Here is a 14,730-nt window from a genome sequence, read left to right on the forward strand (position 1 = left end):
TAGAAACAAGTTGATGTATAATATTACTGGCATTTAAAATTATCAGGGATAAGAAGATTATTAAAAAAACAAGTGGCAATTAATATTTTATGAAAATTAGTATTAGTTTCTTGCTTCAGACCAAATGCAAAAAATAAATTCTAAATCATTTAAATTAAGCATAAGTATGCTAATATATGTATCCATTGCATGAGCTGTTATGTGAATGGTTATACAGTTTATTTATTTATTTAAAACATTTTATTTTTATATTTTATTTATTTGTTATTATATTTTAAATTGTTTTATTCTGGCAGTGAGGGGGTGGTAATTAAGTTTACTTACTTTTTTTTGAGGAGATACTGGGGATTGAACCCAGAACCTCATGCATGCTAAGCACGTGCTCTACCACTTGAGCTATACCCTCCCCCCATATGGTTTGTTTATAATTGTTAAAATAACACAGCTGGCCATAACAACCTTTAAAATCTCTTGGTTTTCAAGTGGACTAAGTTTTACAATCTGTGGTCAGGAGAGAGCTAAGTAGAGAAAGTAGTTCTGTTGTGGGCGAAGTAGGCCGTTTGGTGTTATACACTAAATGTAGTGGGCAGGGAAATAATGTAGTATGAGACTGTGTATAATACAACATAAAGTGTAATAAATGACATCATTATGTTGGTTAATTCATGTTACAACTAGTCTGATCCTTTGGAAAATCCTAAGTAGCAACTCCTGCAAAGTCCTGATCAGGTTGACTATTCTGAAACACATGCACCCACACAAACACACACACACACTTACAAACAGAAATATCCATACATGTACATGTGGATGGGTGTGTAACAGGTATATATACATGTATATACACATATACAAGCATGCATGATTTTGCTTTATTTGTGAAAATCCTGCTTTATTTTTTAAATTTCTTGAGAAAATATTGTTAAATAAAAGAAAATAAACAGGACTTCAATCTTGACAAGAAATGTTATAGATTTTGTGCATTTACAATCAAAATCAGCAATTTGTGCCTCAAATTGTTCTCATCTTTTAAGTAAAAGTATTTTGAAACAGAGGCAACAATATTGTTAAAAAAAACCCCACAATTCAGGGCATCTGTTATATTGATGATTTGTTAATTTTAAAAATAGATATAAAATGGATGATGTTACAAATGCATGTGCTAGAACCAATGAGGGTTCAGCTGGTTTCTACTACCACCAAACCCCAAAACACTTCAATAATAAAGGAAAGAAAGAAAAAGTAAATATATATCTACACTTTCCCCAACAGCTTTATGGAAATACAATCCAAAACTAACCAATGAGATTGTGTTACTACTTTCTGATAGTCATTATAAGGTAAGATACAAATAGGATTTAAATACATATGTTTACATATAAATGAGGTTTATTTAATTAATTAACATACATTTGAAAAGGTAATCTCATATAGCATACAGTTAAATTCGTTAGCATTTCTTACATGGAGCTTATAACATATTCTGCAGAAGTTATTCCACTGTCAGTGTTGTTGTCTACAATGACTACTAGTGAAATAATAGTCAATTTCAGTATTTAAAAATAACAACATACATCCTGAACCACCACCTCGTTTAGATGCAAGAAGGGACCATTACAGTTCTTCTAAGAACAGAATTGAAAGAGTGGACTTGTAAAATACTGAAAAGCCATAACAAACACTTCCAGCTACAAAATGACCTGCTGACTCTGACACTGTGTGGGAAAGGATGCTGTTGTCAGCATGCTTTCATATCGTCATGTGTTATAGACCCAGGGAGTCCTGTTTACAATGTGCTGCTTTTATCCTTACACCTTATTCCTTATTCAACTGTATAGTATCTTTGTCTGTTCATTGAAAACAAAAATAACAACTTATCCTCAACGTTATCCAAGAGAAATAGTTAATTCTAACCCTTCTACTGAACCATGGGTTTCGTCATATATTTTGTTTCTATTTTATTTCATTAAGTATGTCTTACTGATCGCTTTGTTCATGGCCTCCTTCATATCTTTGTTCCTGAGGCTGTAGATCATGGGATTCAACATGGGAATCACCATGGTATAAAACACAGCCACCATTTTCCCCTGCTCCATGGACTCTTCAGTTGGACTTTTGAGGTACATGAAGAAGAGAATTCCATAAAATATGGTGACAGCTGTCAAATGAGATCCGCACGTGGAGAAGGCTTTCTTTTTTCCTTCTGTTGAGTGCATTCTTAGGACGGCAATAAGGATAAATATGTAGGAGATGATAATGACTAGCAAAGAGTAAGAGAAGTTGAGACCTGCCATTGTGCGCATGATGTATTCTTTAATGAAGGTTCCTGAGCAGGCCATCTTGATGAGGGCTAGGTCTGCACAGTAGAAGTGGTTGATCTCAATGTTCCCACAGAAGTACAAGCCATGGGTCCACAATGTGGAGATGAAACTAATAAAGAAGCCATATACATAAGGGAAAGAGATCAGTCAAATACAGACAATCCTTGACATTCTGCTGCCATAGAGCAGAGGGTTGCCAATTGCCATGTACCTGTCAAAGGCCATCACAGCGAGGATGACTTCTACATGGATGAAGGCAATGAAGAAGAAACACTGCACTGTACAACCAGGGTAGGAAATAGTTTTGGTCTCAGACACCAAATTTTCCAACCTTTTGGGAGTGACATTAGAGGAGAACCACACATGTGCAAAAGACAAGTGACTGAGGAAAAAATACATGGGGCTGTTGAGCTGGGGACTGACCCTGATGGGTACGATCACACCAACGTTCCCAACCAGGGTGACAATGTAGACCAGTAAGAAGACCACAAAGAACAGGAGCTGTAATTCAGGATGACTAGTTAGTCCCAAGAGAATAAATTCTGTCACATCAGTAAAATTGAGCACTTTCTTGAATCTGATCCAGGCAGAGATGCACTTTGTCTAATAAAATAAACAGAAATAAAAAATACATATCTCAAATATAGTCATTCTTCATTTGTATTTTATCTTACCAATCCATTCTCTTTCAATTCCTCTGCAAGTTTTCTTTTTCTCTCTCCTCTCCTTTCCCCCATGTCTTTACTTAGCAGTATTTCTTTCCCTTATGCACATATATATACATAAGTTTTCTTTTACAGAGAAACTGGCAGAATAATATAAAATTATAGAATATAATGACATAACTTATTGCATCTAGTTTTACTTGTTTATAAAGAAAAAGTTTAGAGGAAGAATTTTTGTTCTTGCTCTCTCCTGGAAAGGGAAAGAATTTTTACTAATGGTCCCAACTTTTAGGAAGTGCATACTTTTTTATTCACTAGATTTATAGAGTTAGAAGGTCTATAAAATATGTAAGAAATTTATTCAAAGTCATAAGCAAAGAAATGCTGATCCATAATCAGATAGTTAAATGATACCTCCTTTCTTAACCTTGAAAGCTTGAGATGTTTTTTATTTTAAAAAATGACCTAATAACACTGTATAAAGTGGTTTAAAATAAAACAACTATCTTTATTGGAAAAAAAGAAAAGAAAAAAACCTCTTAAAGCATTACATTGATTCAGTGATTTTTTTTCTAATTTGGAAAATCAACATAAGAAAATGAATCCTTGCCAGCCATTGTCCATGTTGCAAAGAAGCCTAAAAGAGATAAATTGAAGCATCACCTCCATTTTTTTAAACTCTTCTCCTCCCTTGTGTCTTGAAGCATTAACACATTCTATTCCAGTCTCTTCCTTTTTTCTTAGAACTTTGAATAAATTAGGAAAAACAGAATACTAAATGAAGGACTGTGTTATTATTCTATAATTATTTACACTTTCATGAAAATTTTTAAATGTACCAGAAGGAAAATTTTTCAGGGTTTAGAGAAGAAGTTTCTTTTTTTTACTTTTTGACTGTATCAGATTAAGATGGCTGATCTGTCTGGATTCTGGTTCCTTCTAGCACATTCTTATATGCTAGTTTAAATATCTTGAGCTCATTTACCAGCAGTAAGATTTTACTTATGGTCCATTTATTTATGAGCCATGGGAGTGCACAGCTGATGGTTCTTCATGAAAATATCCTGTATTTGCCATCAAAGTACAAGTTAGAAAAACATCATCATCACTTTTATATTTACTTATTCATCCATTCATTCATGTAGTTAATTTCCAGAAAAATCACTGGTTCTTCTCTTATCTATAATAAGCTGTTATGACCAACCTGTTTCTTGCCTATTTCTCTTCCTACCCATTATTAGTTGAGATCTGTCCTTCCTTTTTCATCCCCTAGAATTTGTCTCTATCTTAGCTTCCTTGTTATATCTGTGCCTCCCACTACTCATCTCTTGGTTGAAATTTACATAATAGATATCAGATGATGATTGGAAAAATGAGATAATATTCATCCTCCCCTGGAATGTTGGTAGTGACTAAAGTAAAGTAAAAAGACCTACACTCTAGGTTGCCTCTGCCGAAATGTCAAATATAAAGAGGTGTTACCTCATCTAACCATGAATTGGTAAAGGAGGGAAATAGAGAGTGCTGTCAAATCTATTCAAATATACTTTTTGTGCTGCAGGGAGGTCTACATGATTCTTTTTGCCTCTTCTTCCAAACAATTAGCCATTTCCCACATATTTAGGTAAGAAATCTGTTTATATTCCCAGCCTCCTCTATACACTCTATACAGGCATTCTAAAGAAACATTTTCTACAACGTTATTGATTTATTTGATGATTAATAAACCTTATATATGTAATGAGAATTTTTTAAACTGTTTTTTCACTTTTATAGCAAATGTCATCAAGAAACATAAGCAAAAGGAAAACGGTATCAGGCTTTAAGAACTTAGTGAGAAGTGTATCAATGCGTAAGTCAAGCTACATGAGCCAAGTCTTCAGCTCCAAGGAGGCCTTCAATTTTAGTAGCCACTGAATGACAAATCTGCACAGGGGAGCAGAATGAGATTCAAACACTTTGCCCTGTAATGTAATCTATCTATGTCTGCTACCAGTTCAGTCTGTGGTGGGAGAAATGTGACATAAACAGCTGCCACCCAATTTAGCCAGAAATTTCCTGGTCTAGGAATATTAAGTTTTGACTGAGAGAAACACCTCAGTCCTGGGAAAACCAAGATAATTGGCCACCCTAAGAAATGCTGGGCCCATGATTTACAACTACCCGAGTCTTAGAGGCTTCCTCAGGGAGCTAGTTGTAACAGGGCAGAGAATGCTAGAAGATCACATGCAAGGAGAAGATGTTTCCTCAGGCTACCCCAATGTGAAACCCCAACCACTAGTCTGTAGAAGGTAGAATGAGGAAAAGATGGTCTGGATTTTAAGGAGCACAAGGTCATTTATGAATGTTTTGAGGTCCAGTCTGCTTCTTTATCAAGAACTGTGTTTGAACATATGTTACTTGTATCTTATACATTCTAGTACTATATAAAAGTTTAATTTCATGACTTTATGTTTGTATATGAGGAAGAGAGAGAAGCAGACACAGAAAGACAGAGAGGGAGAGACTGAGACCAACACTTGCACTGAAGAGAAAATGTCTTTAGCAGAGAAAACAGAAACACAAAGGTTTGATTGTCATGTAGTGACCATTTATGGGGAGAACTCTCATTGTTTGTTAGGTAGTATGGTGTATACTTTTGCCACTGAATGACTGCAATTCTTGGACAAGGGCATCAAACCAGAGCCCCCAACCACATCTGACCACCACTGCCACAGTGAGGCCTTTCTAATTACACCTCCTAACAACCCTTCCAGAACATGCTCTTCCTATGGAGAATTACAAGGGCAACCTAGAAGGCTCACACTCCGGACTGACTTTATGAAAATACACAGAATCTACCTGTGCATGAACCTACCTGTACATGAAGAAAAAATGTTCTTGGGAACATCTCATCTGGTGTCACCACTGCATGATTCAGAAGGCTTTGTAAGAGCTGGATTTCCCACTGTGGGGCTTTCTCACTGGAGAATATGGACAGAAAGCTGCAGAGATAATTAAAATGCTACAGATGGCAATACCTGTAATGGAAAATGAAACTCAAGAGCAAAATAACTCTCAGCAGAATTGAGTTTTTTAAATTAGTTAATTAATTAAAGGGCTAAAAGGACTTGAGGTTTTGCTTTTCATCCTCTTTTTTTACAGTGTTTTCTCTGTATACTGATGACTGTGATGCATTTGTGGGTGGGCGTGGTTCTTAGTTTCCCATGTGATAATAAACATGTCGATATTGCGTCAGCCACAACATATATTTCAAATAAACTGTACTTAGCACAATTCTTTGTATTAATGAAGAACATTCCTGCCATTTTTCAGTAAGAAAGAATTGTAAGCAATGACAGAATAAAAAAGGATGTCATATACACATGTAATGAGCCTCAGACGAGCTTCCCCTTGTCTGAAAGAATTAATGTACTTCTCTAAAACCCAACTTGATTCTTGCATTAGGGGTGACCATTTTTTATTGCTGTTGTTTATATTTTGTTCTATTTCCTAACACTAAAAAATTCCGCATGCCACCCTGAATGCATCCGATCTTGTCTTAATAAATTATTTTATTTGATAGAAGATGATCTACAATAGCTATCCTTCTCATATCTATAGTTTCTACCCATTTTGGAGAGAAAATAAATTAATGTACTTGAGGAATACAATTTTAATTTTTACTGACTTATAATTGCAAATGCCATGGGTATAATTTTTAGCCCACAGTCTCTATATTGTAAGCTGTGCAGCTTTATTCCTCTAATTGAGCTTAATTCATATTTTAAGGCTCCATTTTCCAAAGTGGAAGAAAGTTAACTTGACTAATTCCTACTCTGCTTTCCAAAGGGTTGTTGTATTCTAGAGGGTAAGTCTACCCACAAAGCGTTAGAAAACACAACATTCTTAACCTTGGTGTCATTGTCTTTAGACAGTGACATGCATTTATTTGTTTATTTGTTTATTTATCTATTTACTATGTGCCTGAAATCCAGGGAAAAAAATAATAAACTACCTGCTCTCATGGACCTCATATTCTAGTTTTATACCGATATTCTTACTGGATGCTTTCTCCATATTAGGAACTCTGCAACCTCTTAATTTTTTAATTTTATGTGCTTTTTATTCCTTTGAGAAACAGTAAACACTTTGGAGTTACCACATTCTGCTGGAGCACAGAAGCCTTTGGGAGACTGAGACCCTCCCTCTCCAACCAGACACATGTGACAATCATTGTTTGGGAGATTTGTTACTTGTGGTTCAGTGAGAAAAAAAGAACACAGGCAATCCTTGTACTTGAATTCTAAAAATCTAATGGAATAAGTGTGATGCCTACCCTCTATTCCCAAATCTAACACAAAGAAATTGGAGTAAGGTCATAGATGTCTCTGTTTCTCTGGCAGACATAGCCTGAAAACTTCAAGCTTACTTTTTGTCTCTCCCCTTTCTCCAAAGATAAGATACTATTACAGATGTTAAAAACTCAGGTTTCACATTTATTTATTTATTTCTGAGTCCCCTTTACCCTGCCTCCTATGTATATAATATATAATTACATAATATTAGCTAACATTAACTGAATAAGCTTTTAAACAATAATAACTGAGAAGCAAGACTGTTTGGACCACCTATCAGTCAACACATTTTTAATAAATGTTCACAAACCCTGAAGACCACATTCCATTTCCTCATGATCATAACAATCACAGTATTGATAAATTGAGTTTCTATTGGCAAAATTGTTTTTAAGCAAAAGACTCACTTATTGAACTAATGCTTAGATTTTACTAACATTAACTTAAGAAGACAGTGATAATCATTATACATGAAATGCTGCTTAATGCATTCTTGCATATTTTATGAAACAGGTCTAGATGTGAGAGGAAACACCACAGGGCTGCCCAGTACTTAGACTACTGGGCACATCCCTCCACTGGGTTCTCCTTCTCTCACCCCATAGTAATTCAGCCTGTGACCCCAAAAACATATGTTTCTGGATCTAATATTTGAGGTTTTTCAGGCCAGCCAAGTAACCTGATTCTAACTCTTTCTTGTTTCTTGGGTTTCTGTAGGGCAGAGGATTGCAGATGGCCACATAGCAGTTGTACGCCATGATGGCCAGCATGTAGTGCTCTGTAAGGACCACAACCATGACAATACAGCACTGCACCAGACAGCCTGCCTATGAGATAGTCTTCCTCTCTGATGAGAAATTCTCTGACATTTTGGGAGTGACATTTGTGAAGAAACACAGATCTAGAACAGACAAACTTGAGAGGAAGAATTACATGGGCATGTGAAGTTGAGCATTAGTTCTGATTAAGACAATCATGTGCAGGTTTCCTATCACAATGACTATGTAAACCACAAGGAACAAGACAAAGAAAGCAACTCACAATGGCTTGTCAGACCCAAGAGAATAAATTCTGTCACTTCAGTGTGATTTCTTCTGAACATGTCTTTGTCATATGTGAGGCATTGGTTGATTATCTGAGGAGAGATATAAAAGATTTTTTAAATCACTGAAACTGTGGTTAAAAATTGTGCCATGCTGGAAGTGAGGGGTATAGCTCAGTGGTAGACCTTATCCTGGGTTCAACCCCCAGTACCTTCTTTAAAGGGGAAAAAAATTGTACCAGGAAAATATTGTAAAAATATGCAAAAGATTTTAGTTATGGTATCTCAGTAGTGTTTCCATAATTAGACATCAATACATATGCCATACAGCAAGTCTAAAAGCTTTTCAACAAATGATCTGCATTCAGGTTGTGTTTGCAATTACACTGTGCCAGTAAGCTGGGGACTAAGGACAAAATTAAAAATTTAAGTATCTCAATACTTAGGGAAATAAAAAAAAATCTAGATAAGTTATATGTCAAAGAAATATCATAATCTAAATTTGGAAATGCTTGGAATTCTGTCTACATGCTGTCATATATACATATAGATACATAGGTTAGGAAAGACATTGATGATAACACAGGTAAAGTTCATTCTGAACACTGACAAATGGAATCCCACAAAGACAAAGTGAGTTTTTCATCAAACGTTCATCTCATATTTCCCAGTTCAGTCACCTACTGATGCATTATGTCTTCCAACATGTCCAGCTCATTTTCTGGAACCCAACAAGAGATTGTGTTTGTTATTGTGGTTGATGGTGATGACAGTGGTAGTGGCGATGGGTTCGTGGTCATGGTGAAGAAGAGTTCAAAACAGAGAGGATAGAGGTATCTATGTATATATTGGATAACCAACTATTTTTGTTTTTTTTTGTTTTTAAAAATTTTAATTTATTTATATATATTTTGGGGATGGGGAGGTAATTTTGTTTGTTTTAATGGAAGTACTGGGAACTGAACCCAGGACCCCGTGCATGCTAAGCACCTGCTCTACCACTGAGCTATTACCTTCCCCCAGATAACCAACTATTAAGACAACAATAATGAACATATTAAAAGCGGGAACACACTGAAAGTGTTGCTGTAAGGTCAGAGAAATTACTCATCTGAGAATTAAAAGTTGTCAGCAAAAATATACTTAACACAAAGTTCAATGCTTTTTAATCTTTAGAATACAAGTATGAAAATTTCATCCTCCCTGTAGAGGAGTTTGCACTTTGAAAGGATGCCTGTGGTATGTAAATAAATAGTAACAGCTGTAGATGATTAATTTCCAGAAGAAAAACACATGGAATGTGACAGGAGAGATTGGTAACTCCCCATGACAATAACAGTGCCTGATAGAAAATAATCAACAAGTATACGTAAATACATGAATGACTAGCTAGCATACTCTAATAACTAAATAACTAATCCCATTCCTGAGGGCTATGCCTTTGATGTAATCACCAGCCAAGTCCCCAGCATCTAGCACCGCCACACTGGAGGTTAGGTTGTAGCATGTGAATGTTGGCGGGACACAAATATTCAGTCTACAGCGTGACTTCCACTCAAGCTGCTGAAGGTAGTGAGCACAGCAGTAGCTCTTTTATTACCACTGCTGCATAGTATCCATTGTATGACTGTACTTAATTTATATATTCTTCTTATTTTTGAGAACTATTTAGAATGCACCCAGATGCAGCTATTACCAAATATATTTTTACAAACATCTCTGTATGTCCACATTCATGCATTTATGCCTGGTAGAACTCTGGGTAGAGTTGCTGGTTTGCAGGATATGCATATATTGTGCTTAGCTGATACTGAGTTTTACAAACTGAGAAAAGTTTTACTAACTGGTTCTATCAATTATTTTCCGACCAGCACTATGTAAGTAGTCCTGTTGCTCCACAATCTCTCCAGTACTTAATATTGGAGGGTTTTTTTTTTAATCTTTTTTTTTTCCCTATGCTGGGTGGTATGCGTAGGTACAGATATCTTGTAGTTTTAATTTGCATTTTCCTGATCACGAGTGAAGTTGAGCACATTGTGACATGTGACTTGGTTCTTTAAATGTGTTTTGTTGACAACTGTTCATAATTTGCTGTGCTTTTTGTCCTGCACTCTTATGGACTGATTCAGTAGTATTATAACATACTACCATAAATTAGAGCTAGATCACATCATAATTTCCAGCTCCACCTGTTACTTCCTGTATAATCTGTGGCAAGTCATTTAATGACTCTGTTTCAGGTTTTCTGAGCTTAATATTGAGACAATAACATCACATGTCTCAATTGTTCTGATGACTATTGACAAAACATCTGTAAATATCTGGGAAAAAGTCTGTAAAGAGCTTTGAATATCATTCTGCACATAGTCAACACTATAAATGTGTTATCTATTGACCATCTTTCTCCCAAATTATGGCTAGATAGATTCCATGTTTAATCTTTCATTAATAAAATTTGGTAGGTTAACACCCACACTAACCTTAATAAACCTAAAGATACCCAATGTTTTTACTATCTTAAAAATACAAAGATCAAAGGAAAACAAAAACTTAGCTACCATCACTTCCTCCTTCTTGATAATCTACTGTTTTCCAGGAAGTCAGTTATATCTTTTTGAACCCACAAATTATGTTATTATTGCTCTATGTAGTATGTATTTTTATGTGTGTGTGTGTGTGTGCGTGCACATGCTCGTGTGTGTATGTATAGTCACCTATTTTTTCTCCTTGGAAGCTGGTTTTCCTGACAAACTCAGTTTTTCCTCAATTCTAAGCTGCCAGTTTTCTCTGAAGTTCTGGTTGTACATTGCAATCTATAGTCTCATAGTTTTAAAGTTAACCTTTATTGCTTTCAACTAGTAAGTGTATTTTTGCCATAATTTGCATCAAGTAATGCAAATATTTGAAGTTGAGTGTATCCACCTATGTTTTTTCTTATTTTCCCAAAACTTTGCAAGAACAGGAGCTTTCTCTGTGGAAATTCTTGGAGATCTGAGTGGCTGAGAGTTCACTCCTTTGACGTGTATTTGTGTATGTCTGTGCCAGTCCCATGCAGTGTTTCCTAAACTAGAAGCCCTTCAATTTTTTTTTTCGAGCTTAGGATCTGACAGATCATGAAAGCAGTGTAAATCTAAACCTCAAATTGACAAAATAGTTCAATTATTGTTTTAAATTTTCAGATGGGATTATTTTTAATGTCTCTATCAGTCAAAGCCTAAACAGACTAATTTGGTTTTGTTGTTCTCACGGACTCTGCTGGTGCAGAGATGGGAGCCCTTCAACAGCCCCAGGACCATGAGGGGTCTCTGTTCTCACTGCTCGCCTTGTGTGCACCTCATCACTGGCTTCTCATCTTCCCTGCAGGTGATTATCCTTAAAGCTCCAAGTCACCTTCAAGGGACCTGTTTGTGTCAGCACCCAGAAAACCCACACCTACAAGACTGGAAGAGCTGGTACTGGATTTGACTCTCTGTGGTCAGCTTGACATTTGAGCTGCAAGGTTTTTGTCTTTATAGGAAAAATAATTTCTGTTCACGTGGTTCCCATTGAAAATAAATATCATCTACTCTTCATATTCTGTGCAATCAAGTGGGGGTAAGGAAAAGGACCATAGAATTTACAAAGTGCTCTGCAAATGTGAGGTGACATTTTATTATAACTATGTTGCACACCTCATGGGTTGATTTACTAGTATTAGACACATGTTCAATGCATTATCAAGTAACTATATCTCTTCATTCAGACTTTTAAGAAATACAATTTGACCAATTAATATTTTTTCTTTGTTTTTCTTCATGAGTTCAAAGAGAATAGGCAGGAATATATCATGGCAAGATAAGTGTGCTTCCTGGGGGACCAAGGCTATGGTGTATTTCAGGCCAGAGTTGGGTTTAATGGAAGGAGAGCCAAGAATTGAGCTGCAGATGGGTTAAATGAGATGAGATTTGTGTTGTAGACTGGATGAGTTTTCTGGGGCTCAGAGAAGGGCACCCCAAGATGAACCACAGGTGCATACTGGTTACTTTGAAATAAAGTTACTTGAGAAATAGTTAGTGAAAAAAATTTTATTTAAAAAAACTCTGACCCTCCTCTTTTCCTCAAATGTTGGAAATAAATCTCCCACATAAAGGTATCCTCCATAGCAGGAGGATAGAGAGCATCTTTGTCACCACAGTAAGGAATCCAGGTCTCAGAAAGCTGTCTAACAAACCTCGTGACTTCTTCATTACTTCAGTACCCTAGCACAAGTGCCTTGGTCTAGTTAAATCTTCACAAATAATGGTGTCTTATCTAAAAATGGTATGTAAACAGCTTGCTTTGGTCACTTTGAGTGTCTCTTTTTTTATGACAACTCTTTGCGTATGAATTAAATTGTTTCATTATGTTTATCTTTCTTGTGTCCATTTAATTATTAGACCAGTCAAAAGAACTCAAATGAGGTAGGGGTAAATTTTCCCCACTCTGAAATTTCAAGTGCAATGCTGGTTTTCAGCTGTAAGGAAGGCACGTTTATTTAGTAAAGTTGTACAGAAGTGTTTTTTTTTAAAGGTATTGGCTACATGTTAAAGTGAATAATCCCCATTAGGAGACAGCTAAAACTGTATGATTAAACCTTCTAAAGATAAAATACAATTCTAGCTTTAATTTTTTTTTCCCAAAGGGTGAATTGAATTTCTTACTGGCAATGATCCATCAATGTACAGGGCTTTACTTTTGGGTCTCAACAAGCAAAGTTTTCCCAGAGAATTCAAAATTCTTAACAGTTGATATTGATACTCAGATTCCTTTTAGTTAAATTTTCTCTATGGAAATTTCCCCCAGCCCTTCAAGAAAAGGATATGGATTTGGACAAATTACTTTTGTATTAAGACTTAAGAGAAGGTCATAAGACATATAAAATAAAAGTGTTTAACTAAAATTAGCACCCAAATTTATTTAGAAAGCAGTTTCCTGCTGAACAGTTCTCTTATCAGAGCTTCTTTCACATCCTTGTTTCTCAGACTGTAGATCATGGGATTCAACATGGGGATCACAGTGGTATAAAACACGGCCAACATTTTCCCCTGTGCCACGGATTATTTTGAGGGCGATCTGAGGTACATGAAGAAAAGAGTTGCACAGAATATGGTGACAGCTGTCAGATGAGAGCCACAGGTAGAGAAAGCTGTGCGCCTTCCTTCTGAGGAACGAATCCTCAGGATAGCAGGAAAAATATAAAGGTAGGAAATCAGGATTATGAGGAGAGAAAAGGAAAGGTTACATCCAGCCACAGCAAACATTGATGTTTCTTTGTTGTAGGTGTCAGAACAAGCCAGCTTAATCAGTGGAGGGTCAGCACAGTAGAAGTGATTAATTTCACTGGGGCCACAGAAGATGAGGCTGTAGATCCACACGGTCTCCATCAGGCCAGTGAGTGCCCCATACACATAAGGCACTGTGATGAGGGAGGCGCACATGCTCCTGGACATTTTGCTGCCATAAAGCAGAGGGTTGCAGATGGCCATGTACCGATCCAAGGCCATCACAGCTAGGATATAGATCTCCACATGGACCAGGGCAATGAAGAAGTAACACTGCAACAGACAAGCAGAATAGGAGATGGTTTTCCTCTCTGGTAAGAAAATCTCCAGCATCTTTGGAGTCATGTTGGAAGAGAAGCACAGATCCACGAAGGACAAGTGGCTCAGGAAAAAGTACATGGGCATGTGAAGCCGTGCATGGACCCGGATGAGGACGATCATGCCAAGATTCCCTGCCACCGTGGTCATGTAAATGGCCAGAAACAGCACAAAGAAGAGAATCTGCAATTCCTGGCAACTGGTCAGTCCCAGGAGAAGGAACTCAGTAACTGAAGTGAAGTTTCTTCTCATAATTTTCTTCAATGGGAAATGAGAACTTTGGATCAACACAGGATTTTCTTAAGTGGCAAAAAAATCACAGAATCTTAGAACATTATTTTTTTCTCTGAATTTTTTGCTTTCATTTTCTATGACTTGTCTGTCCTAAGAGACCCCAGACATAGTGTTTTGATTAAAACTAGATCTAATTAACCACTAGCAAGTAAGCTCAAACTGACGCTGGGTGTCTGTCATTCGACTACTTCAATTGTTTTTCTTTGTTAATTTTTCTGTTATTTCTCTCTGTCTATTTATCTTTTTGGCTTTCACACTACATTTCTTACTCATTTCCACTTCTACTCTGTCTGTTCTTCACATTTTACTTAAGCTTACGTCAAATTTCTCATCCCAGATATAGCACTCAGTGCCAATAAACAAATGGACACTCACCACTTATCTAATTGAATTTACCAGATAACTTAATTAGAAGTCAAGAATATTATACCAAAATTTCTTTCTCTGATAACA

General features: G+C 36.3%; 1 protein-coding gene and 1 pseudogene across 1 annotated transcript; both read right to left on the minus strand.

Moving 5' to 3' along the window:
* Positions 1 to 1,958: 1,958 nt before the first annotated feature.
* LOC140694352 (olfactory receptor 5M3-like) lies at positions 1,959 to 8,120 on the minus strand. The gene is given in 3 exon segments (XM_072957625.1): positions 1,959 to 2,924; positions 5,844 to 5,970; positions 8,014 to 8,120. Coding segments are annotated over 3 exon segments (1,200 nt in total).
* A 5,176-nt stretch (positions 8,121 to 13,296) lies between these two features.
* On the minus strand, positions 13,297 to 14,235 carry LOC140694275 (olfactory receptor 5M8-like; annotated as a pseudogene).
* Positions 14,236 to 14,730: the final 495 nt, after the last annotated feature.

Source organism: Vicugna pacos, unplaced genomic scaffold (genome assembly GCF_048564905.1).
Source record: "Vicugna pacos unplaced genomic scaffold, VicPac4 scaffold_21, whole genome shotgun sequence".
NCBI lineage: Eukaryota > Metazoa > Chordata > Mammalia > Artiodactyla > Camelidae > Vicugna > Vicugna pacos.